This window comes from Hyla sarda, chromosome 5, assembly GCF_029499605.1.
Source record: "Hyla sarda isolate aHylSar1 chromosome 5, aHylSar1.hap1, whole genome shotgun sequence".
Taxonomy (NCBI): Eukaryota; Metazoa; Chordata; class Amphibia; order Anura; family Hylidae; genus Hyla; species Hyla sarda.
Genome location: NC_079193.1, coordinates 304,564,555 through 304,588,961, shown reverse-complemented (window position 1 = coordinate 304,588,961; position 24,407 = coordinate 304,564,555). Strand labels below are relative to the sequence as shown.

General features: G+C 41.3%; 1 protein-coding gene and 1 long non-coding RNA gene across 5 annotated transcripts in view; one reads left to right on the top strand and one right to left on the bottom strand.

The window, feature by feature from the left end:
* PREX2 (phosphatidylinositol-3,4,5-trisphosphate dependent Rac exchange factor 2) overlaps positions 1–24,407 on the top strand; it is a 367,011-nt gene that overhangs the window by 168,978 nt on the left and 173,626 nt on the right. For both annotated transcript variants that reach the window (XM_056522123.1, XM_056522124.1), the window contains exons 11-13: positions 750–850; positions 7,384–7,487; positions 12,932–12,981. In XM_056522123.1, the coding sequence (XP_056378098.1) occupies positions 750–850; positions 7,384–7,487; positions 12,932–12,981 (255 nt within the window). The remainder of the gene's footprint in view (positions 1–749; positions 851–7,383; positions 7,488–12,931; positions 12,982–24,407) is intronic.
* Positions 1,385–23,600, bottom strand: LOC130274150 (uncharacterized). 3 transcript variants are annotated; one of them, XR_008844262.1, is made up of 5 exons: positions 23,117–23,600; positions 7,605–7,847; positions 7,211–7,297; positions 5,210–5,372; positions 1,385–1,792 (listed from the first exon to the last, which is right to left on the bottom strand). It is a non-coding gene; the product is annotated as an uncharacterized LOC130274150 (long non-coding RNA). The 3 variants fall into 3 exon arrangements; XR_008844261.1 differs by having other exon boundaries at positions 5,210–5,353; positions 23,117–23,361; XR_008844263.1 differs by lacking the exon at positions 7,211–7,297 and having other exon boundaries at positions 5,210–5,353; positions 23,117–23,358.

The window sequence follows — 24,407 nt, the reverse complement described above, 5'->3', positions numbered from 1 at the left end:
ATGCTATATTGCGGGGGTCCCAACGGCGGGACCCCCCGCGAACAGACATCTTATCCCCTATCCTTTGGATAAACCATTATAACTGTCAACACAAGGAATAAGTGCAGTCATCATCATGTTTCATGCACTGCTTAAAGGGGTACTCCACTACTCAGTGTTTGGAACAAACTGATCCAAATGCTGGAGCCAGTGCTGGGGGCTTGTGATGTCATAACCCTGCCCCCTCACGATGTCACACCCCACCCCCTCAATACAAGTCTATGGGAGGGGGCATGACATCATGAGGGGGCGTGGCTATGACGTCACAAGCTCCTGGCGCCGGATCCAGCTTTCCGAACAGTTTGTTCCAAACGCTGAGCTGTGGAATACCCCTTTAAGTTCCTGTCCTCATTTAGTGGTGCATCTCTTATTTTTCCCATGGGCACTGAAAAAAGTCCTCTATTTTTTAGGGATTGTCCAAGAATTTATGGTTTTCAGGATACTCTTTTTTGTACATGGCCCAGATTTATCAAACTGTGTGAGAGAAAAAGTGGAGAAATTTCCCCAAAGCAACCAATCACAGCTCAGGTCTCACTTTACTACAGCTCGTTAGCTGAGCTGTGATTGGTTGCTGTGGAAAAATCTCTCCACTTTTTCTCTTACAAGGTTTGATAAATCTGGGCCAATATTTTAGGTTTGTAGTAACAAACCCACAGTTTTGAAAAGAACCAACAACCATTGTTTTGTCATGTATTTCTGATTCCTTGCAGTGAATTTGTGGAATGGCTACTGGAGATTGGAGAAATTCACAAACCAGAAGAAGGTGTTAACCTTGGCCAAGCATTACTGGAGAATGGAATAATCCATCATGGTAAATAGTGTAATATATGACACAAACTTCCTCAAGTATAATGTGGGATGTCCCATATGTAAATGTTTATAGAACAAAGTAAAATGGACACGTTCAAAGTATAATAAATATTATCATAAACAGGATCCCTGTTATAGAATATTCACCTTTTATATGAAACCACATTCAGTTTGATAAAATAATGAATTAGGCCTTATGAATAAAAAAAAGTATTTTTTTGCACTTTTTTGGCCTTATCACATTTCAGACCATATGCTGGGCTTTAAGTTGGCAATCTGTCAAAAAAGGGATGCTGAAGCCCAATGTGCTGCCAACCAGCCTATTGACTTTAATGGCTTGAACATAGTCTAATTGTGACTACAGTTGGACTATTTCCCAAACATATCCTGTGTTTGTGTATGACTCAAAATGTGGTTGACCAGGACTCATGGTAAGAGGCCATTTGGCTTAGTTGATGGGTCATATGGCCAGAAATAGAAACAACAGTTTTTATAATTACAGAAAATTGATTTAAAAAATTTTTATTGGCTGAAGTATAAATCCATAACAACGAAGGGGGTAAAACTATTTACTCTGTAAAATGCATCTAAGCAATGTGCACAGATGTTCTAAACTCTTCACAAAATAGCTTTATAACATTTTAATGACTTGCTGCATACCAAAAATTATGTAATTCTGAAAGGACGTGCCTGTTTTTATGAGCTGTCTTGATACGAGCTTCGCTGGTTTACAGAATAATATGTTCATTCTTTTAGTAGCGCGTTCTTTCTCGCTTGGCTGATGTTTTAATGAAGGTTGTACACAAATATATTGAAATGCAATTGCTTTTATCTAGGGTTGGTGCACTCTACTGGAGTGAGGATAATCGCGCTTTTGTTTCATTTGTGAAATCTTAATTAATGCCGTCTTTGTTAGGTGTGACTACTCCTATCATTCCATTTCCTGACACATAACAGGACAATTACAAATGACAAAGCACAAGACATATACTGTTATTAATGTTCACACCATGCTTTATGCTTCACTTGGTAAAGAATAATGAATCTATTAAATAATACTTGTTCAAATATTTTTGTATCATAACAATTTTGATGACACATGTAGGTTATTTAAAAAAAAAATTGAGGTAGTGTTTCATTATGTATTATAAAAAAAAGGCTTTCTTAAAGGTGACAACATCTCCATGACTGACTTTCATCTCATATACAATACTATTATAGTCTGTAGACAAGTCCTTTTTATCACAGATGTCATAATTCTTGCACAGATGAAGGCTAAGAAGATCAAAAGAGCTTCATATAGAGCAGGAAATTAAAAACTTGAATATCTTGTACTGCAAGACCTTCTGATCTGTAAGACTGGGTTCACATATATCAGGTGTCCGGCATAGTCTCCCCCTCCGGGGAAACTGATCCAATCCATTGTATTGAACAGTTCCCAATCATCCAGCATCTCATTTCTGACTCTGGATGGTTGGACACAATGGAGGGCACCGGACAAGCTGCGTTCCCCTGTCCGCCATGCAGAAACAATGGACGTCGGATGTAATACAACTGATGACAACTTGTCCACCAGTTTGAGACCCCTGCTTTAAAGAGTACCTGTCATCAAATCATAGTTTTTAAACTTACTTAGATATATTCCCTAACTACTCCTAACATCCCTCCTGCCCTTAACATTTTGTTCCAAGCTTTAAAAAGCTGTGTATCATACCTTTTCCCTTGCTCACATTGTGTGAACTCCCGGCAGGAGAAAGTGGTTGATCCCCAGCAGGCACAACGTCACTGAATCCTGTGAGAGCTATGCCTCGCCATGCCCCACACGCACTTCCTGAGTTTGGTCTCTTCTGCCAGGCCAGGAGGAGACCAAACTAACTATTTGATTTGCACAGGGAACAGAACAGAGCCAACTAGTGACCATTTTTCAATCACATAAAAAAACATATATGGGTTGAGAATTTTAAAATCAAGTAAATAGAAAAGTCTTATAATTACATAAGAAACAATATATTAAAAGTTTAGTTTGGTGACAGGTACAACTCCATTTGCAAGTCCGACTCAGGGCATACCTTTATGTCCTGAGCCTTGTTACTGGGGTTTAAAGCGTTCTCAAGGGCAGAGAATGCTTCAAACCCCGTGGGTCCCAACTGCTATCAGCAGCCAGGACCCAGGGTTAATGCTGGGCACCACCGATTGGGCCAATTCCCAGCATTAACCCTTTAAATGCTGTGATCGAAGTTGATTGTGGCATCTAAAGTGAAAGTAAAACTATCCCGGCAGCTTAGCGGAGCTGATCGGGACTATTGCGACAGAATCGCGATGTCCCGATCAGCTTACTGGATGACAGAAGGGTCCTCACCTGCCTCCTTGTCATTCGATTGTCGATCTACTACTCCAAGCCTGCTGAGAAGACTGGAGTGCCGATAACACGGATCAATGCTATGCTATGGCATAGCATTGATCAGTGTATGCAATCAAAATATTGCATGGTATAGCCCCCTGTGGGGGATAAAAATAAAAGTATAATAAAAATACAATAATGTAATAAAAAAATAAAAAAAACATGTGTGGTACCGCTACGTGTGTAAATGTCTAACCTATTAAAATATAGGGTTAGCTAAACCACACAGTCGATGGCATACACATAAAAAAATACCAAAGTCCAAAATTGTGCATTTTTGATCAGTTCATATACCATAAAAATATTAATAACAAGCGATCAAAAAGTCCCATCAAAACAAAAATGGTACCAATAAAAACTACAAACCACGGTGCCAAAAATTTGCAGAAGATGACAATTTTAAACATACTAATTTTGGTGCATGTAGTTATAATTTTTTTAAGTAGTAAAATAAATAAAACCTACATAAAGTGGGTATCCCTGTAACCATATGGACCTACAGAATAAAGATAAGGTGTAATTTTTGCAAAAAATGCACTGCGTAGAAACGGAAGCTCAAAAAAGTTGCAAAATGGTGTTTGTTTTTTTTCTCCATTTCACCCCGCAAATAATTTTCTTTTTTTCCCCGCAGATTATGTTATAAAATGATGTTATAAAATAGTTTTAAGTCCTTAAAGGGGTACTCCGTCCCTAGTACATCTTATCCCCTATCCAAAGGATATGGGATAAGATGTATGATCGCGGGGGTCCCTCCGCTGGGGATACCCGCAATCTGTCATTGCATACCCACCTTTGTGAGCTCTCCGTAGCGATGCAGGCTCTGAGTGTGTAGCGTGACAACCATGGGGACGGAGTATCGTGACGTTACGACTCTTCCTCCGTTTGACATCACGCTCCGCCCTCTCAATGCAAGTCTATGGGAGGGGGCGTGACCCCTGGAATAAGATGTATTAGGGCCTGAGTACCCCATTAGGTGAAAATGGGCTGAGTACTTAATTGGTTAAATATAAGGGTAGATAATACAGTTTATATAATAAGTCTAAAGAGTAAGGTAATGCTATGCCTAGATAGATGGAAATGGGAGGGCTGGGTATGGAAATTATGAGATAACAAGTGGGCTGATAAATTTAAAGCGGTATTCCGGGCAAAAATATTTTATCCCCTATCCAAAGGATAGGGGATAAGATGTCTGATCGCGGGGGGCCCACTGCTGAGACCCCCCACGGTCTCCCTGCAGCACCCGCATTTTATGCGGGTGCTGAATCTCCAGTTTCGAAAACCTCCGTGTTTCCGGGACTGGGGACGTGATGTCACGCCATGCCCCCTCCATTCATGTCTATGGGAGGGGGCGTGGCGGCCGTCAGGGAGATCGCGGGGGTCTCAGCAGCGGGCCCCGCACGAACAGACATCTTATCCCCTATCCTTTTAGATAGGAGAAAAAATGTTTTTGCCCGGAATACCCCTTTAGTGCTGTCCTCCGGAGTGAAATGCGTTCATCACGTCTCTAATCTGTCTTTCCAGCCAGTCATTCTTTTTAGTGCAGAAAGCTATGTTTTGGTGAATGTTGTACTACATAACATGCTATTAACAGCTGGAAGAAATAACTGCCAGCGATCAAAAGAATTAATTGCGGATGTAGGTCAGAATGTTGTGAACAGCTTTGTTTTGTCATATCATTGTTACTGCAGTCAGTATATCAGCAGAAAATCTGTGTCCTGCCCAGGAATCCTACACAGCAGCCAGAGGACGGACACCAAGTGGATGTTTTGACTTAAGGGAACTCTAACTTGTAAAATACACATGTATGAGCTTAATGCATGATGATACCCAACTTTTGGATTTTGGTACCTTATGTAAAAAGTAAATAGTACATGCATTTTCCAAATACTTAAAGGGGTTATCCGGGAACCTAAAAAAATAAATAAATTAAGTTCTCCACGTGGTGTGGAATGTACTTACATAGTCCCCTTGAGTTGTTCCTGGCACCATTTACTGCTCCCCGATGCACAGTCATCCTTTGCCCACTGCTCTATTTTTTTGCTGCTCCTTCCTCCAGTACAACCTTTTAAAACTACATTTCCCAGCTGTCCTCACCGCTGAGACCTGTGGAAAAGGGGTGTGGCTTGATGAGCCATGATAGAGAGGGGAGTGACTTGTGATCGATGCTAGAAAGGGGGTGGGGCTTATCTGTGTGATGCCAGAAAGGGGTGTAGCTTACAAGATGAGGAGAGATATCAAAACCTGTCCTGGGGGAAAGTTGTTGCGTTGCCCAGACCAACCAATCAGATTGCTTCTTTCATTTGTGAATTGGCCTCTGAAAAATGAAAGAAACAATCTGATTGGTTGCTATGGGCAACTCAGTAACTTTTCCTCTTGACAGGTTTTGATAAATCTCCCACAAAGTGTCTGATCATCTCTGTTTGAGTTGGGGGGGGGGGGGGAGGGGGGAGACAAAGTGGACAGAGGATGAAAGGTTTTCTCTACTTTCTGCCGGTAACACCATATTTCAACAGGGAAAACAGCCCATTACAGGTAATAAGTATATATTACAATACAGTTGGTCTGGCCATGAGGGTAAATTTTGCTATCCCTTTAAATATAAAAGATTAATGTAAACTAACAACTGTACAGGGAGAATATTAATAGAACCTTAAACCCTGAGTTTTAATTTCCCTTGAATTTTCCAACACGTTCATTGATAACTGAGATCATTGATAACATCTTAGGAAATAGCTTTTTGTTAAAATGTTAAGCATCTATAATGATGGGGGCATCATTCACAAGCTCTATTATCTGGTACCCATCTGTTTATTAAAACAGTCTCTTAATAGAATATAACAGCCAATAGATTTCCATACACATTTCCAGACATTCGTCTGTGTATTTCCAACAATTGCATATCAAATCTGACATGCAGGCAGGCCTGGCCATTGACAAAGGGGAGATTTATCAAAACCCGTCCAGAAGAAACGTTGCTGAGTTGCCCATAGCAACCAATCAGATCGCGTCTTTCATTTTTTAGAGGCCTTTTCAGAAATGAAAAAAGCGATCTGATTGGTTGCTATAGGCAACTCAGCAACTTCTCCTCTGGACAGGTTTTGGTAAATCTCCCCCATAGGGTCCAGGACTATAAGGTTTCAATGACAAACAGCAACTTTCTCAAGCAATGATATGTATTGTGACATTGTATGCATATTTGTGGTTGGTGGCAATGAAATATTTTTTTACTCAGATTTAGCACTGGTGTATTACTCTTAAAGGGGTGCTCCACTGGAAAACATTTTTTTTTTTTTTAAATCAACTTGTGCCAGAAAGTTAAAAAGATTTGTAAATGACTTCTATTAAAAAAATCTTAATCCTTCCAGTACTTATCAGCTGATGTTATGATCCACAGGAGGTTCTTTTCTTTTTGAATTTCCTTTCTGTCTGAACACAGTGCTCTCTGCTGACACCTCTGTCCATTTTAGGAACTGTCCAGAGCAGGAGAGGTTTTCTGTGGGGATTAGCTCCTACTCTGGACAGTTCCTAAAATGGACAGAGGTGTCAGCAGAGAGCACTGTGGTCAGGCAGAAAGGAAATTCCAAAAGAAAATAACTTTCTGTGGAACATACAGCAGCTGATAAGTACTGGAAGGATTAAGATTTTTTTTTTAATAGAAGTGATTTACAAATCCGTAAAATTTTCTGGCACCAGTTAATTTAAAAAAATAGGTTTTTCAGTGGAGTACCCCTTTAATCTAGTGTCCCAAAACTAGAAGCAATAAGAGAAATGGGGAATATATAGTTCCAAACATTTGAAATGCTCAGATTAAGACATTTACAGTAAGTAATATATGCCTAAAAATGCACCAAAAATCCCCCTTTTTGGTCAAGGTTTACAAAAATCTTGCCCTTCTTGTGGCCCAGTTTGCAGGAATATCCTAGCAGATATCCTAGCAAAGTATGGGAATATTCAGATTACCTGGGACAGACCAGGGGAGGAGATCTCTTCCTATTTTAGCCTTATTACTGGATTTTGAATGTTGGACCGTCCTGATTTCAAGGCAACCTGGGGCACAAATTTGAAAATAGTCCCATAACTTTTGAGAATAAGTGCGAAACCTACTAATATGAAAAATGTTTTCTTTTTTTTAGTTTCAGATAAACACCAGTTCAAATCGGAGCAGATGTTGTATAGATTCCGGTATGATGATGGCACCTACTACCCTAGAAATGAAATGCAGGATATGATATCAAAGGTAATTGAGCCTAAGTGATAAATAAGACCAAATGAGTGCAATTTAAAGAATTTTTATCTATTTAATACTTATTCTTGAATTTATGTCTATAGCTGGAAAGATGGATAGATCAGTTACCTAATTATGTGCTTGATCTTGTGGTAGGCTAGGATGCATTCTCCAATCCTAAAGGTATCCAAAATCCAGTGTTCTCCAAACATCGTGTCTCCAGCTGTTGAAAAACTACAATTCCTAGTATGGCCGGACAGCCTTCAAAATCTGTCGCAGGGTTAATACTGTCTCACATTAAAATCTGGTGCATGCATAAATGTATCTCAATGAAAATTCTGTCGCAGTGCGACAGATTTTTAAAATCAAAACCTGGAAAAGAAAAAAATAATAATTTGTGAAAATATAGGTATATATATATATATATATATATATAGAGAGAGAGAGAGAGAGAGAGAGAGAGAGAGAGAGAGAGAGATTAGTAAATTTAATAAAATAGTCTATCTATCTATCTGTATATACATATATATTTTTTATACATATATGTACATACACACATATAGACAGATGTATTGAAATGAGTATATATATATATATATATATATATATATATTTATGATTCACCATTATTACTGAAACAATAGAAAAAAATGTGAAAACAAAGCTAAAACATTGTTTAAAAAATAAATTGTGTAAAAAAAATTTAACAGAATCACTTGAAAAAGACAAGGCAGGCAAAGGAGCAAACAGCCAGAGAATTTACTCCACTTTCTGAAACTTTATATATGCTATTGTGGTGTCCCGGTACCACATCCTATCCGGTACCTGTGTATATAAGTCCCCATAGCCAGAGTCCCTAGGACGTCGGGGTTCTTCTTAACTAGCCTGCCCCTAGTCACCTCTCATCTAGGTATTAGTTATATAATAATTATTTAGGATTCGTATATATATATATATATATATATATATATATATATATATATATAGGATTGTACAAGTGTATATAAATGGTTAATTACCTATGCATAGCGTAACAGGACCTGCGGGTCACGTGATCAGGTAAACTCTATGGTTTTGTGTTTAAGGACCTTTGGAGGTCCCTATGACGTTTATCTCCCTTCACTGCTTGTAACGGTGAGTGACAGTTAATTAGACCAGTAAAAACGGCCCTGCCCATGCCCATATAAGGGAGCGGCGGCCATTGTTCACTCTCTTTCCTCGTGGGCTGTTGATGGAGAAGGATCTGCGCTGCTGTCATCAGTGAGTTTAGGCCTGAGCCTTGCAGCGACGGCTGATATCTGCTAAATTGTGAGTGTGTCAATCCCTAAACACTCTGCAAGATCACCGGACCTTATCTATCCCCTAAATCCGGACGGATCTTTGCAATTTTCCCTAATTCAGAGACTTTTATGAGAAGTCAAGGTCCGCAATAACTGTCAGTTATTGCACTAGATAGAGACTGTATTCCAGAGACTGTTACTGTTCATTGTATGTATCGCAAGCACTTAAGTAAAGTTATCCAAGTTCAAGTACCTTGTGGACCTTCAGTCATTTTATGCATGCACCTATCGTTACTGGGAAGGGTGGCGATAGGCCGGAGAATTACCTCAGCATCCTAGCCCTCAGCCTGGCGTCACGAACTATAGGGTTAACATTAACCCCTCATCTACCGAAACAACACCCCAATTACCATACACCCCCCAAGGGCTACCACACTATAAAGTGTAGGGTTTTCTTCCCAGAAAATTCACATGATTTTCAGAGTTTTTTTTTTTAGAAAAGACGAGTGATTTTGGATGAAATGTAGGGAACACGCCCCTTTTTCCGAAAACAACACCCATTTTGAAGATTTTTTTTAGTTTTTTTTTTTCAGGTTCTGCGCACATTCTGAATTTAGACGCAGAACCCAACAAAAAGAGTCAGAATCCTGTTAGTAAATGAGGGCCATTATGTATGCAAATCATTGTCTAGGTGTAAGAGAATATGTAGGGACATTATGCTCACACCTGCTTTTATGCACTTTTATGTTAGAAAGCTACTAGAAGGTGTGATGTGGTAACATCTGGCACATCATTATTATTATTGTCATGAGTACAGGAAGGTGCATAGACATTCAAAGAGCCTGCCAGGTAGAAGTGGAGCCTAAAAAGGAGCTTTCCTATGAATGTTAATAGTCTATTTCTACTTTACATTTTCTGCTAAATTTAGAATGTCTTATTATTTTTACATGATTTTGATTAAATGTTGCCTATTCCTTCACTGAATGCTTTACAAACACATTATGTAGCAGATGTGCACGATGAGGTCTGTTTAAGCAGTACATTCAAATGACAGATGGATCAGTGGGCACAGGAAGATGGTTTCTGAGTTGTGTCTTTGAGATTTTATGCTATTTTTTCGGATATATATATATATATATATATATATATATATATATGTGTATATATGTATATATATTGTGTTGAGGGTGTGATGAGGGTTGATGGAATTACCCATGGGGCAGATGACATAAACCCCTTGTGTTTGTGATGCCAGGGCATGGTTTAACTTCTTCACCACCCGAAGGTATACCGCTGGATCCTGAGCTAGGCACGGTAGGCACAGGGGCAAATAATTACTCTGATGCCAAGTTACAGAACATCGACAGCTTTACTGAGTTAGACAGGTGTAACAGCCTGAACAGTTTAGCCATGCCCAAGGAGGTGACCAAAGACTTCAGAGACTTTAGGACCTGTAGTGGACTTGGACTTGTAGTGGACTTGGACAATTTGATGCAGGGCCATGCTGACTTGACACAGATTAATCTTGACTGACTTGACTGAGATTGACTAGACAGACTTTACACCGTTTGTAGCTTACCAGGTTTTGAAGTTCACCTGTGGGGCAGTGGACTTTTGGATGGGTGACTGCGTGGTAGGCTTTAGGCTATTTTTTTTTTTTTGCTATACACATGTTTATTCCCTTTGTGTGTATTGGAACTAAACCAAAAAGGGAGGAAAAAAAGCAAATTGGACATAATGTCACACCAAACTCCAAAAATGGGCTGGATAAAATGATTGGCACCCTTTTAAAATTGTTGAAAAATAAGATTGTTTCAAGCATGTGATGCTCCTTTAAACTCACCTGGGACAAGTAACAGGTGTGGGGAATATAAAAATCACACCTGAAAGTAGATAAAAAGGAGAGACGTTCACTTAGTATTTGCATTGTGTGTCTGTGTGTACCACACTAAGCATGGACAACAGAAAGAGGAGAAGATAAATGTCTGAGGACTTGAGAACCAAAATTGTGGAAAAATATCAACAATCTCAAGGTTACAAGTCCATCTCCAGAGACCTAGATTTATCTTTGTCAATAGTGTGCAACATTATCAAGAAGTTTGCAACCCATGGCACTGTAGCTAATCTCCCTGGGCGTGGACAGAAGAGAAAAATTGATGAAAGGTGTCAATGCAGGATAGTCCGGATGGTGGAGAAGCAGCCCCAAACAAATTCCAAAGATATTCAAGCTGCAGGCTCAGGGAGCATCAGCGTCAGCGCGAACTATCTGTCAACATTTAAAGAAATTAAACGCAATGGCAGGAGACCCAGGAGGACCCCACTGCTGACACAGAGACATGAAAAAACAAGACTACATTTTGCCAAAATGAACTTGAGTAAGCCAAAATCCTTCTGGGAAACCATCTTGTGGAGAGATGAGACCAAGATAAAGCTTTTTGGTAAAGCACATCATTCTACTGTTTACCAACAATGGAATGAGGCCTACAAAGAAAAGAACACAGTACCTACAGTGAAATATGGTGGAGGTTCAATAATGTTTTGGGGTTGATTTGCTGCCTCTGGCACTGGGTGCCTTGAATGTGTGCAAGGCATCAAGAAATCTGAGGATTACCAACAGATTTTTGGTCGCACTGTACAGCCCAGTGTCAGAAAGCTGGGTTTGCGTCTGAGATCTTGGATCTTCCAGCAGGACAATGACCCCAAACATATTTTAAAAAGCACCCAGAAATGGATGGCAACTAAGCGCTGGAGAGTTCTGAAGAGGCCAGCAATGAGTCCAGATCTAAAGCCCATTGAACACCTATGGAGAGATCTTAAAATTGCTGTTGGGAGAAGGTGCCTGGAGACCTGGAGCAGTTTGCAAAGGAAGAGTGGTCCTTACAAAAAAGCAGTAACTACTGCAAAGAAGCGCACACCATTATTGGTGTGCGCTTCTTTGCAGTAGTTACTGCTTTTTTTGTAATGATGTTTTCAATTACTGAATAGCTGCACCCGCAAGTATCTTTATAGATAGGTTGAGCCCTCCTTTATATGTCTAAAGGAAGAGTGGTCGAACATTCCGGCTGAGAGGTGTAAGAAGCTTATTAATGGTTATAGGAAGCGACTGATTTCAGTTATTTTTTCCAAATGGTGTGCAACCAAATACTAAGTTAAGGGTGCAAAAAAACAAAACAACATAGTCTCCAGGTGATAACAGGTGCTCAACCCCAAGTGCAATTGTGCACACATACAAAGGGGTAGAGGACCCGCACCTATGGACCAGAGTGGGGTTTCAATCCTGTGGTAAATCTATACAATGATATTAGCTAATCCTCAAAACTGATGTAAAAATGAGACATTAGCCAGTATATCCTTATATGAAGGACATACCTGAGCCCGCACACCACGCCAAGGTTTCTCACACACCTCCACCCCCGTGTGACATCACGCTCCGCCCCTAAATGCAAGCCTACGGGAGGGGGCGTGATAGCTGTCACACCCCCTCCCGTAGGCTTGCATTGAGGGGCGGAGCGTGACATCACACGGGGGTGGAGGCGTGTCGTCACATGCCGCTGGCCCGGTGGTCACCTGTAATCAGACCCGGAGTGAACACGCTCCGGGGACTGATTACAAACGGGGTGCCGCGTGCAAGATCCCGGGGGTCCCAAGCGGCAGGACTCCCGCGATCAAACATCTTACCCCCTATCCTTTGGATAGGGGAAAAGATGTGTAAGCACCGGAGAACCACTTTAAACTTTCCCCAGGATACAAAAGCTGGGCTCAACAGGGCTTGATCATTTTTGGATACTCATTGCCCTGGCAACCAAATGCCCCCATGTGGACAATAAAGAAAGATTACAACCATACAATACTGGATTGTGTTGCTTTTATCCTTCTTGTCTGTGGTTCTTCTTCCATGTCGTAGTTAAATCAAAGGAATCAGGAACCATTACTGAAGCGGAGGAGGCAACCACCAGTAGCACAAGTTATGGCCACCAGTTGGGATTCGACACTAAGACTATTTTCTGTTTCCTGTTGCCCTTTCATTATGGTTTATTAAGTAAGGTAGTTCTCCTAGGGTAGGACATGTGCCTAGAAAATAGCTTAGTTATCTAATTGTCTTAATACATGATGTTGCAGAAAATGAACAGGCCATTGTATTACACATTAAAATAAAAATGTATCTTTACTTTTCAGGGTGTAAGACTATACTGCCGACTGCACAGTCTGTTTACGCCAGTTATTCGGTAAGTATGGGAGAATTGTGGTTGTTTACTGTGATATGATGTCATGTCCAACCTTCATTTGTACTTTGACAATGATACATGCATTAACCTAATGGCGGAATATTGAGCTGTAGCTGGTAGAAGGGAGGGTAAGAAATGGTTATTGGGTAAATTTACTTTTTTTTTCTTCTTTTATGGTCTATTCACATGTACAGTATTCTGTGCAGATTTCAATGTAAACTGAATGACTGAACACAGCTTGAAATCCTGCGCATCAAATCTCTGCATCAAATCTGTGCAGAAGACTGTACATGTGAATAGACCCTAAGGGAGCGTTCACACATGCATATTTTTGCCTAAGATTTGCTGCTGAAGATTTGGCTGCCCATTGACAACAATGGGAAGCAAAATCTGCTGAAGTAAATCTGCAGCAGAAAATACGCACATGTGAACATACCGTAAAGAAGTGTTTAATGGGGAAAAAACTTACATCGTAAGGCTCACTGGCCTTATTCGGCTCATGGGTGCAGGATTTATGGCAAATGTGAGCCCCAAATTGACTGCTGGTTGTATACAATAGATTTGCTGTGGTTGTATCTACCTTTTCTGCAGGTTTGATAATAATGTGAAAACAAGACGGTACTCAATGCTCTTCTAACAAAATAAAGGTCGCCTCAATCCAGTTCTCACTCAAGTGAATATTATTCACCTACACTCCCCATTTACTTTTACCTAGGCAGATAAGAGCATAGAGGAAAAAAAGCAAAATGGGCAGGTTCATGTCATCTTTCCATCATCATAAGAGCACAGTCAGGCATTTGTTGATTCTTCAACTATTCTTTTGCAAAACTAAAAGGGGTTATGGTCCCTGAACTGCCCCCCTTCCCCTCACTTTTTTAATAATGTTTTATTTTTGTTAGTTTACACGTGTGGTAGAGAATTGTGGGACAACGTGATTGGGACCTCTAAGGGCCCAATAGTAGCTACCTTCTCTGCCTCTATGGCGTGTATGGTGTGTAAACCCCCAAAAAACTGTGAATTTACCCTAACACAGCATTTAGAATATAAACCACACTTTTTTCATACAACAAGCTGTCCCCCAAAGCAAACCATCAGGGAACCTTTAGAACAGGACCTGACCGCTCAGCCAATCACTTCTGGAAGCAGTCTAAAATATTTATATTTATTAAAATTTTAATAAATAAATGGTAAATATATTACTAAAGCATCATAAAAGCAACTGAATAATCAGTGTTGATGCCAATGTAGTACAATGTGTACAAAAATGTATCAGTTTCTTTTGAATGTTTTTAAATTTTAGTGCAGATGTATATAAAAAGTGTGTACGATATGTCTGTACTATTTGCATTGAAATTAATAAACGTGGACCATGGGGGAGATTTATCAAAGCTGTTTATGTCCCACATCAATATAGACCAAACTACAGAGGGTTAGGCTGGTCTATTGTGCACCTAATGTATCAAAAGGGGCTCGGCTCTTGATAAATTCTGTGCACAGACTTCGGTATCTATGCTTTAGACTGTATTTAAACCTGCTCCAGTATTGTCTGACATTTCAGTGCACTCTCAGCCGTTTCGACCTGTCGTTGAAAAGTCGCTATTTATAAAGTCAGCACCAATACATTTTTCCGTCTAAAATAGACTAGAATGCATCATGTTCTAAAAATTCTCTAAAGCAAAAGTCGCAAAAAAGTCGCACATATTTACACTGCCACTTTCTGTGCGACAAATTTAGACAGGAAAAGCCAGTCTAAATCCTTTGATAAATCTTCCCCCATATTTGAAAATGAACCCCCTTATCCGATGTACAGTGCCCTGGAACTAATGACACTCTAAAATAAATAAAATGAAAGAAATTGATGAGCTTTTTCCTAATATCCAAATTACGTGATGCCAATGTGGTCTAGTGCTACAATTAAGAACAACTAGGGCATATAATACTTGATCTTCTTCCAATGATGGATGCTTTATAGCTAATTGGCGCTGCCACTGGATTCATTTATTAAATATTGCCCTTGGCTCTGGGTGATAATGATGAGCTATACATAGAATAATGAGGCAACTTACTATCTAAGCAATGCAATAGTAGGTGGATTTTTTTGCACTTTGCTGATGTTCTGTATAATTCATCCGAGCTCTACCAGACAATGGCACATCCATGAGAGCATTTTGCTGTCTGCACACATTTTCTTCTAATTCTCTTACAAAGCAGTCATTTATTTGACCCAATTCATAAGTCACTATTTTTCTTTTTCAAGAAGATCAGCTGTAATGTAAAACATTCGCACTATCCTGGCATAGTTATAATAATTCATATAAATGTCCTTTGCTGCATAACCCAGGATTTACATTTAAATAGAACGAACAAATATAAAGAAATAAAGAAAATGTATTAGCTGTGCCTCTCATTGACTTGCAGACCATCAGAGACATGAGCAATTGCAGACATTGTGACTTACATTATATATTTACTTATGTCAGCGATAAGGTTGTATTTAAAGGGGACCTGTCAATTGTTTTATGTTACGGGCAGCATACAGTGATCCCTCCAGTTACAATACTAATTGGTTCCAACATTGAGGCTATTGTATCTTGGGACCAGGGGCGGACACAGACAGCAGAGGGCCCCTGTGCAAAGAATGTGCCTGGGCTCCCCCCCCCCCCCCAGCACTGTGCCCCCTCATGTACCTAGACCCCACCGGAGTGCCTCCACTTACCCTGCGTGTGTAGTGTCGCCACTTGCCTTGTCCACCACAGGTGGATGGAACGGCTCCTGAGGTGGGCACTGGGTGGCCCCTGTCCCTCTCAGTGTGCGGCCCAGGCCCGGTGAGTACTTCCCCGGGTCAGCCTGTCCAGTATCTAGCTGGGAGGCAGAGGGCAGTGCTCCCCTTTACACTCGCACCCCTGGACTTAGCACGACACCCCTTGGCACCCCCTGGTTTCTTGGCTCCTTAGTGATAGAAGTGACTTACAGGCAGGGCCAGACTGGGACCAAAAATAGGCCCAGGCATTTTAAAATAAACAGCCCATTTTTATGGTGGGGGTCTCATGGGACCCCCACCAATCACCTTGCTTCAAGTGGCTCCCCAGATGTTGGAAAGCTGCAACTCCCATCATGTCTGAAGTGACTACAGCTGATGGGACAATCAGGAGACTACACAATGATATTAGTGACTAGAGCTCTGATGGGACAGTTAGGAAAATACACAATGATATCACTGACCTGAGTGACGTCTTCTCTGTTGTCTTTACTTTTCTTCTTCATCTGGTCCAGACACCAGGATTCCTTCCATCTTCTCTGCAGAGTCTGACACCTGGACATCATTGGTTCCTTAATTTGTCAGTAGATTCTCATCCTCTGTATGATGACAATAATCATTATAACCTTGCCAAATACTGTAGCCCCTGAATATAATACTGCCAACCACTGTACCCCCTGAGTACTGCCAACCACTGTACCCCTGAATATAATACTGCCAAATACTGTACCCCTGAAGATAATACTGCCACCCACTGTACTCCATGAATATAATACTGCCAACCACTGTACTCCATGAATATAATACTGCCAACCACTGTACTCCATGAATATAATACTGCCAAATACTGTATCAATGAATATAATACTGCCAACCAATGTACCCCTGAATATAATACTTCCAAATACTGTACCCCTGAATACAATACTGCCAACCACTGTACTCCATGAATATAATACTGCCAACCACTGTACCCCTGAATATAATACTGCCAACCACTGTACTCCATGAATATAATACTGCCAACCACTGTACCCCCTGAATATAATAGTGCCAACCACTTTACTCCATGAATATAATACTGCCAACCACTGTACCCCTGCCACTGTACTCCATGAATATAATACTGCCAAATACTATACCACTGAATATAATACTGGCAACCAATGTACCCCTGAATATAATACTGCCAAATACTGTACCCCTGAATATAATACTGCCAAATACTGTACCCCTGAATATAATACTGCCAACCACTGTGCTCCATTAATATAATACTGCCAACCACTGTACTCCATGAATATATTACTGCTAAACACTGTACCAACTACTGAATCACCCCATACACCCCACACACCCCATCCTCAGTCTCCTCATCACCCCATACACCCCACGGACCCCATCCTCAGTCTCGTCATCACCCCATGCACTCCATCCTCAGTCTCCTCATCACCCACATACACCCTACGCACCCCATTCTCAGTCTTCTCATCACCCCATACACCCCACGCACCCCATCCTCAGTTTCCTCATCACCCCATACACCCCACGCACTCCATCCTCAGTCTCCTCATCACCCCATGCACTCCATCCTCAGTCTCCTCATCACCCCATGCACTCCATCCTCAGTCTCCTCATCACCCCATACACCCCATGCACTCCATCCTTAGTCTCCTCATCACCCGATACACCCCATGCACTCCATCCTCAGTCTCCTCATCACCCCATACACTCCATGCACTCCATCCTCAGTCTCCTCATCACCCCATGCACTCCATCCTCAGTCTCCTCATCACCCCATGCACTCCATCCTCAGTCTCCTCATCACCCCATACACCCCATGCACTCCATCCTCAGTCTCCTCATCACCCCATACACCCCACACACTCAATCCTCAGTCTCCTCATCACCCCATATACCTTAAGCACCTCATCATTATTACACAGCTGACACCCCCCTGGTCCTTCTCATCAACGTTAAACCCCCTAATCACTACACCCCTGACCCCCCTTCTGGTCCTCCTTATCAACACTACGCTCTCCCAGACCCCCAGTCCTCCTTATCATTACACCACCAACCTCTTTAACACCCCTCCTGTCCTCTTCATCATCATTAAAATCCCCCCCACCACCACCACCCTGCACCCGATCGTCGCTCTCCTCACCTCATCTAATCAGCGATGCGGCCGTGTGAGGCGGGAGGATTTTCTGCTCCTGTCGCTTCTGCCGGGGTCAGAGGCCATGACACGTGACGTCAGGGGCTTGGAACAGATGTGCATGCCTGCGCGGGGCACGTCTGTTCCCATCAGCCCCTGGCCTGTCCGTCTCGCCCGACCGGTTTAAAGGTAAATTACGGCTGTCAGCGGCAGGTCCGGGACCTGTTGCTGCAGCATATAGTAGAAGTAGAAGTACTGGCAGGGGGCCCTGCAGGGGCCCAGACTGTGAGGCCCAGGCTGTGACCTGGGCAACTAGGTGGGCCCCTGACACACTGGGCCCCTGTGCAGTCGAACCGGCTGAACAGGTGATATGTCCGCCCCTGCTTGGGACCATGTAATCTTGAGAACAAAACTCTGTGGAAAACTGGTAATCGGTTTCAAAGTCTTCATAATGTAAACCCAAAAATATATATTTATTAAAGAAAAATAGCAAGATAACTAATACAGATTAAGTGAACATTTACATATAATATGTATGGACTGAAACAGCTGCTAGAAGCTTTAAAGGGGTACTCTACCCCTAGACATCTTATCCCCTATCCAAAGGATAGGGGATAAGATGTCTAATCGCAGGGGGTCACGCCGCTGGGGACCCCCGCAATATAGCATGCGGCACCCACCTGTTTCTGCTCCGGAAGCACTGGAGGGTCTGGGTCCCGACCACCGGAATGGAAGTCCGTGAAGTCACAACTCCGCCCCCGTGTGGGTCAAATGTAGCATATACATAGCATATTTCACGCTGCACAAAATCAATTATATTGCAAGAAATACAATGCTTATTTTCCTATGGGCGGACACACAGGGTTATCCACGACAACCCTATGTGTACAGTAAGGTTGGGAGGCGGGCCTATGTGTCACAGTCACATGGGCACGCAGGCCCTGCCTCTAAACCTTACTGCAGCACTGTGTCTGTTCATAGGAGAATACACATCTCAGCATGCTCCAGATGCGGACCCAGCTATCTGTATGGTTCAGTTAGAAATGGGACTTGCCACTTTAGGCAAACTTCTGCCATGTGTCCCAAGTTTATTCTTGTTTTTCCTTGAGTCATGCAAGGTGTTATTTACGATGATGGTCAGCATGGCAAAGGTATGCCATGTGGTTGTGGGAATTTGTCTTACTTGTCCACTGTGGTTCATTATTGCTTAGATATCAAATGTGCTACCCAGTGCTTGCCCCTTGGATCAATCACACATGGCCTGCTGCTGTGTGATCTTTTGTCTGATGTCTGTTTTGGTTCATTCAGTCTTGCAATTGTGTTTTGGCAACACCCAACAAGTGCAGCTGTTTCTGAAATACTGGCATTACACCTCTGGGCCCCAAAAATCTGTCCACGGTCTAAGACATTCAAGTCAGCACGTTTATCTATGTCTGACAAAAGTAGCTTTCAGTTGATCCAAGAAGAGGTCAACACATTATCTGAAAGCCAATCATGACATGACCACCACGTAGTGTTGAGTTATTGGTCACAAGATGCCACGTACCAGCTGTTCCTAATGTAATGATCATTCAGTGATAGTGCCATTAATTAGAAAGCCAGATTTAGCAGGCTATAGGTGCAGTATGGCTTTAACTATAGAGGATCCTGGGGAAAGGGCACCTTCTGAAAAGAAAATGTACACATTAATATAGAGAATTATGTCTATTTGCTGATAAACCCCAAGGAAGAACAAAAGGAAGGCTGTGGAAGAAAGATTTTGTGAGGGGTGCATTGCAGTAGTATAAACTAAATTTTTTGTTACGAGGATGCCTCTTTCTGGCGCTTTCAGGATGTCCCATTGCTATGTTTACTAGTGTATTCTTTACCAGAACCTTCCAGCTGGTGTTTAAATTTACTACCGCACCACCACAGGAGAAGTGCAGAATTACACAGTTCCCTTTAAATTCAATGAGCTGTTCATGATATACATGGATTACGAGGCCCTTTAAAGCGAAAGGCCCTCTAGCCAATCTCATCTCTGGCAAATAGTCAAAGTTTGTGAACAGGGACAACACATTCAAATTTAACCCCCAGATAATATTATTTCACAATTTTATTTTATGCAATATACTAGAAGCATAAATAGTCCAACACATAGAAAAACAAATTGCTACAGGAACTTACTAGCAGTTTTATAGATTTAGTTTAATATTAAATGAAGTGTTACATTTGCTAAATGTAAATTGTTTGCCTACAACAAAATGGTAGACGTGAGGCGCACAATAACATGATGCGGCTGCAACATGATTGACTTTCTTCATCAAAAGGTCCTGCCTTGAGGCCTTATATCTTAACTGCCTATAGCATGTCCTAAAATTGCAAAGGAGCATGTTTATTAGGTTATATATAATTTACTTGAATGTACAAAGTGCTGGGAATTAACATATGCAAAAGCTTAAAATGTAACGTTAGCAGTATAAATGCCTTGTATACCGCCTGAGAAAGAATGAGCTGCCGGCTGTCTTATGCATAAAGCAATAAGGATCTATTCTGCCTCCCTCCAAGCAGCAATCTTTTGCCAGACATTATGTCAAGTCAGTGTAATGTCAAGTCAGACAAAAAAAAATGTAATATCTCCCTATCCGTCATGCCCTAGGATTCCTGTAAGCACTCTGCCTGCATTTACATATTATACAAATAGAGTAGTTTAGCCATTCTGCAACTTGTAATCTTAAGTTCTGACCATGCCTAAATTACTCGGCTTTCGGGAAAAATTATAATTTTTTTTTTTCATTTATACAAAAAGAAAAAAGTAACAAAGATAAATTCTTGTTTTGTTACATTGCTATGTTTTCTCATTTTTCAGTGAATGACTAGAGAGTCGCAGCGGAGCAGACGCTTCTCTGATTGAACACATTTTAAATGTAATCATGAATTTAGAGCCGAGGAGACTTATGCATAAGACTTCATTTCTTTCCTTTCCCTGACTTGTGTAGTCACATTATGAGGATCTAATGAACTGTGAAATAACAATACTCTTGGAATATTTCGATGCTCACAAGGGACACAAGTGTAAAAAAGTAATTGCAAACAGCGATTATTCATGAATATGGACCAGAGTTTATACAAAATACACATTTTGATAACCTTGGTAGAGGTGAATTTTTTAGGAAGGGCTCTTATCTCTAACATTGCGATATCAAGAGAAAAAGACTGCACTCACCATAGGCAACGGAGCTTTATTGCAGCATACCAGGTAACAAACACAGGTGGATGGAGGGAGGTGGGGGACGTGCAAGTTCCCCATCTCCCAACATCCACCTGTGTTTGTTACCTGGTATGCTGCAATAAAGCTCTGTTGCCTATGGTGAGTGCAGTCTTTTTCTCTTGATATCGCATACTTCGTTCTATATATGGACCTTGCACCTCCTATTATTGGCACTTCTACGGGGTTACACATGCACTCCACCGAAGCTTCCCATCACTGACATTGTTACCTTAGTCCTGCTAGTGCCGGGCCAACCTATATTCTGTTGCATATTATCTCTAACATTGCTCGCTAAATGTTAGGGGATGCAATTGCATCTGTTAAAAAGGTGTTTTATAGGGACAACATATTGATGACCTATCCTCAATTGTGCCACACAAAAAAAATAAAAAATTCTGTGTTAAATTGAGTGATGTCATTACAAAATACAATAAGTACAATAAGTCCCCAAACAACAAGCCTTATAGATGAAAAATGTATGAAAAATTGGAAGAGTTATGGATTTTAAAAGATGAGGAGGAAAAAATTAAAATGCTGTGTCATTAAGGGGTTAAGATAAGAAGGTAGTTCTAAAACATAAGGTTGTAGAAATAAATCAATGTGAGGGGACAAATAGCAGTTATTGAATTCATACCAGAAATAATAGGGAGGCCGGGAGGGTTTATTAAACATTTATGAAGTTTGGGTAAATAAAAAATGGGAAGAGAATAATTTTTTATACACAAAAATGCCTGCTCCCTTTTATTCAACAGAAACAAATCCATGGCCCCCTTCTCCGGAATTTTATACATCTCATAATAGTTGTTAGATGGATCATTTGTCAAAATTTCATAGTAATTTATATCGGACAAAATTCACAACCACTTACTTACTAATCACGTTACACTCACTAGTGCTTCGTTTAGCACTAATTCTGATCACAATACATCCACTAGCGATTCTGTTAGCAGTAAAGGGGTACTCCACTCCTATCCATTGGATAGGGGATAAGATGTCTTGGGGTGGAGTACTTTAATCCTTCTGATTTGGGCTCTTCTACTGGTCTTTTCTCTACTTTGTTTAATACTTTTTCTTCCTCCTCATCTAAATTATCCTCATGTAATTCTGTTAAACCTACCTCTGTTTTAGAATCATCTCTTTACACTGTACATGATACATCCTTTACTTCTTCTTCTAATTCTTCTCTCATGGAATCTTCTATGAATAATATGTTGGTATCTGTTGTGTCCATATCTTCAGGATCTTCTACCTTTTTAGGCTCCCGTTCTCACTTGGACCCCATCGCACTCCCAATTGTTCCCCCTCTAAACTCCACTCACCACCAGATCACACAATATTTTCCACTACTTACCACGTTATCACTGAACCTGTCCCTAAAAAGAAATGGAATCCCAGAAGCTGTATAATTTATCTATAATGTGTTTTTTTTATGCAGGTTTTTGTATATGTATTTTATCTGTATTTGTAATTATGTACCTTCTGGTCTTCCATTTGTATAATAGTATAACTGTATTTTATGATTTGTGAATGAAGGGGTTAACCTTGTGCTTTATAATTGGTGAGCCCCATCACATTAGCTATGCCTGAGGAAGCTGCGCAAGCGCAGTGAAACACGTTGCATATTGGTGAATAAATTACCTTTTTATACTGGTCAATGTGGTGGTTCCTCCCAGTGTCGAATGATCATGTGTTCTCTCTTGAAGTTCAAGTTGTATCTATTCTCAGAATAGGTCATCATTATCACATGGGTTGGGTTCTGACAATCGTCACCCTGATGATCAGCTGTTTACCCAAACTACAATTCCAGCATATGCAGGGAAACAGAGTAGCTGGAAGCAGACAGCTCCATTCACTTTAAAGATTACCTGTCACTAAGAAAACTTTTCGAAACTAACCCAGGCAATGTTCCCTAACTACACCTAACACCCCCCCCCCTCGCTCTAAAAAAAAGAAAATAAACTCTGTATCTCACCTTTCTTCTTGCTCACATAGTGTGAGCTGCCAGCAGGCTCTACGTCACTGAAGCCTGCTGGGGGGGACTGATTCCACCCACACTTCACCGAGGAGGAGCCAGCAGACTCATTATTTCACAGCCAGATGCTTAGCTCACGCGCAGAGCGCCTACCATTCCTGCTGCCTCGCTCTCACTCCCTCCCCCTGCAGTCTCACTCTTAGAGCAACTGCCATCCCTGCTGCCTCGCTCTCACTCCCGTCCCCCTGCAACCTCACTTGCATAGCCCCGCTCTCTGCTCAGTGTGCACAGATGTCACCCCTGCTCTACACTGACACTCACTGCAACAACTGACGGCTTTCATCCTCGTTGCATCCAGCCGCACAGCCCCACTGTCCGTTTACAGTGCCCACGGCAGTGAGCGGAGAGCAGGGGTCACAGCCGCAGGGACTGTCACTGGCGTGCAGGGCTGACAGCTGTACACAGATCTCCCTTCCGGAGCTGCTACGAGCACAGCGCTCACTCCAACCTATCTGATTGACAGGCAGGAAGCAGTGCTGTGCTGGTCACGTGTCCCAGCCGCAGTCTGAGATTTCGGACTCATGCCAGGCCGGCATGAGTTTGAAATCTATACAAAGGCTTGCGGCCGGACTGCTAGGGAGATCCCTAGTGGTAAATTTTTAAACAGTAATAATAAATAAAAGTAAGCAAATTTTGTAATGAAAACCAATTTGAAAGTTGATTATTATTCACTAATCTATCATATATATATATATATATATATATATATATATATATATATATAGAAAGTCCATAAAAAGCAGCACATCCAGAATAGTGGAATGGGTGCAAGCCTATTGAACCTCGGTGCTCCGGTTCTTACTAAATATGCAATGGATAAAGGCAGCACACCACGATGATGTAATCCAAAAACTGTGAATTTATTCCATGATGTAGAAAACAACGTTTCGGCGATCTCTCACCGCCATTTTCAACTTGAAAATGGCGGTGAGAGATCGCCGAAACGTTGTTTTCTACATCATGGAATAAATTCACAGTTTTTGGATGACATCATCGTGGTGTGCTGCCTTTATCCATTGCATATATATATATATATATATATATATATATATATATATATATTTTAAAAAAAATTGATGAAAAATACTCTGTCAAGAGCTGAGCTGCAGGAACCCAGCACGGTAACTACACAATGAATGGAACTGCCTGTTTCGAGCCCTGTTCACCATGTATATGTGGGCACTGTAGCTCAGGCAAACAGCTGATCAGTAGGTTGCCAGCTGTCAGAACC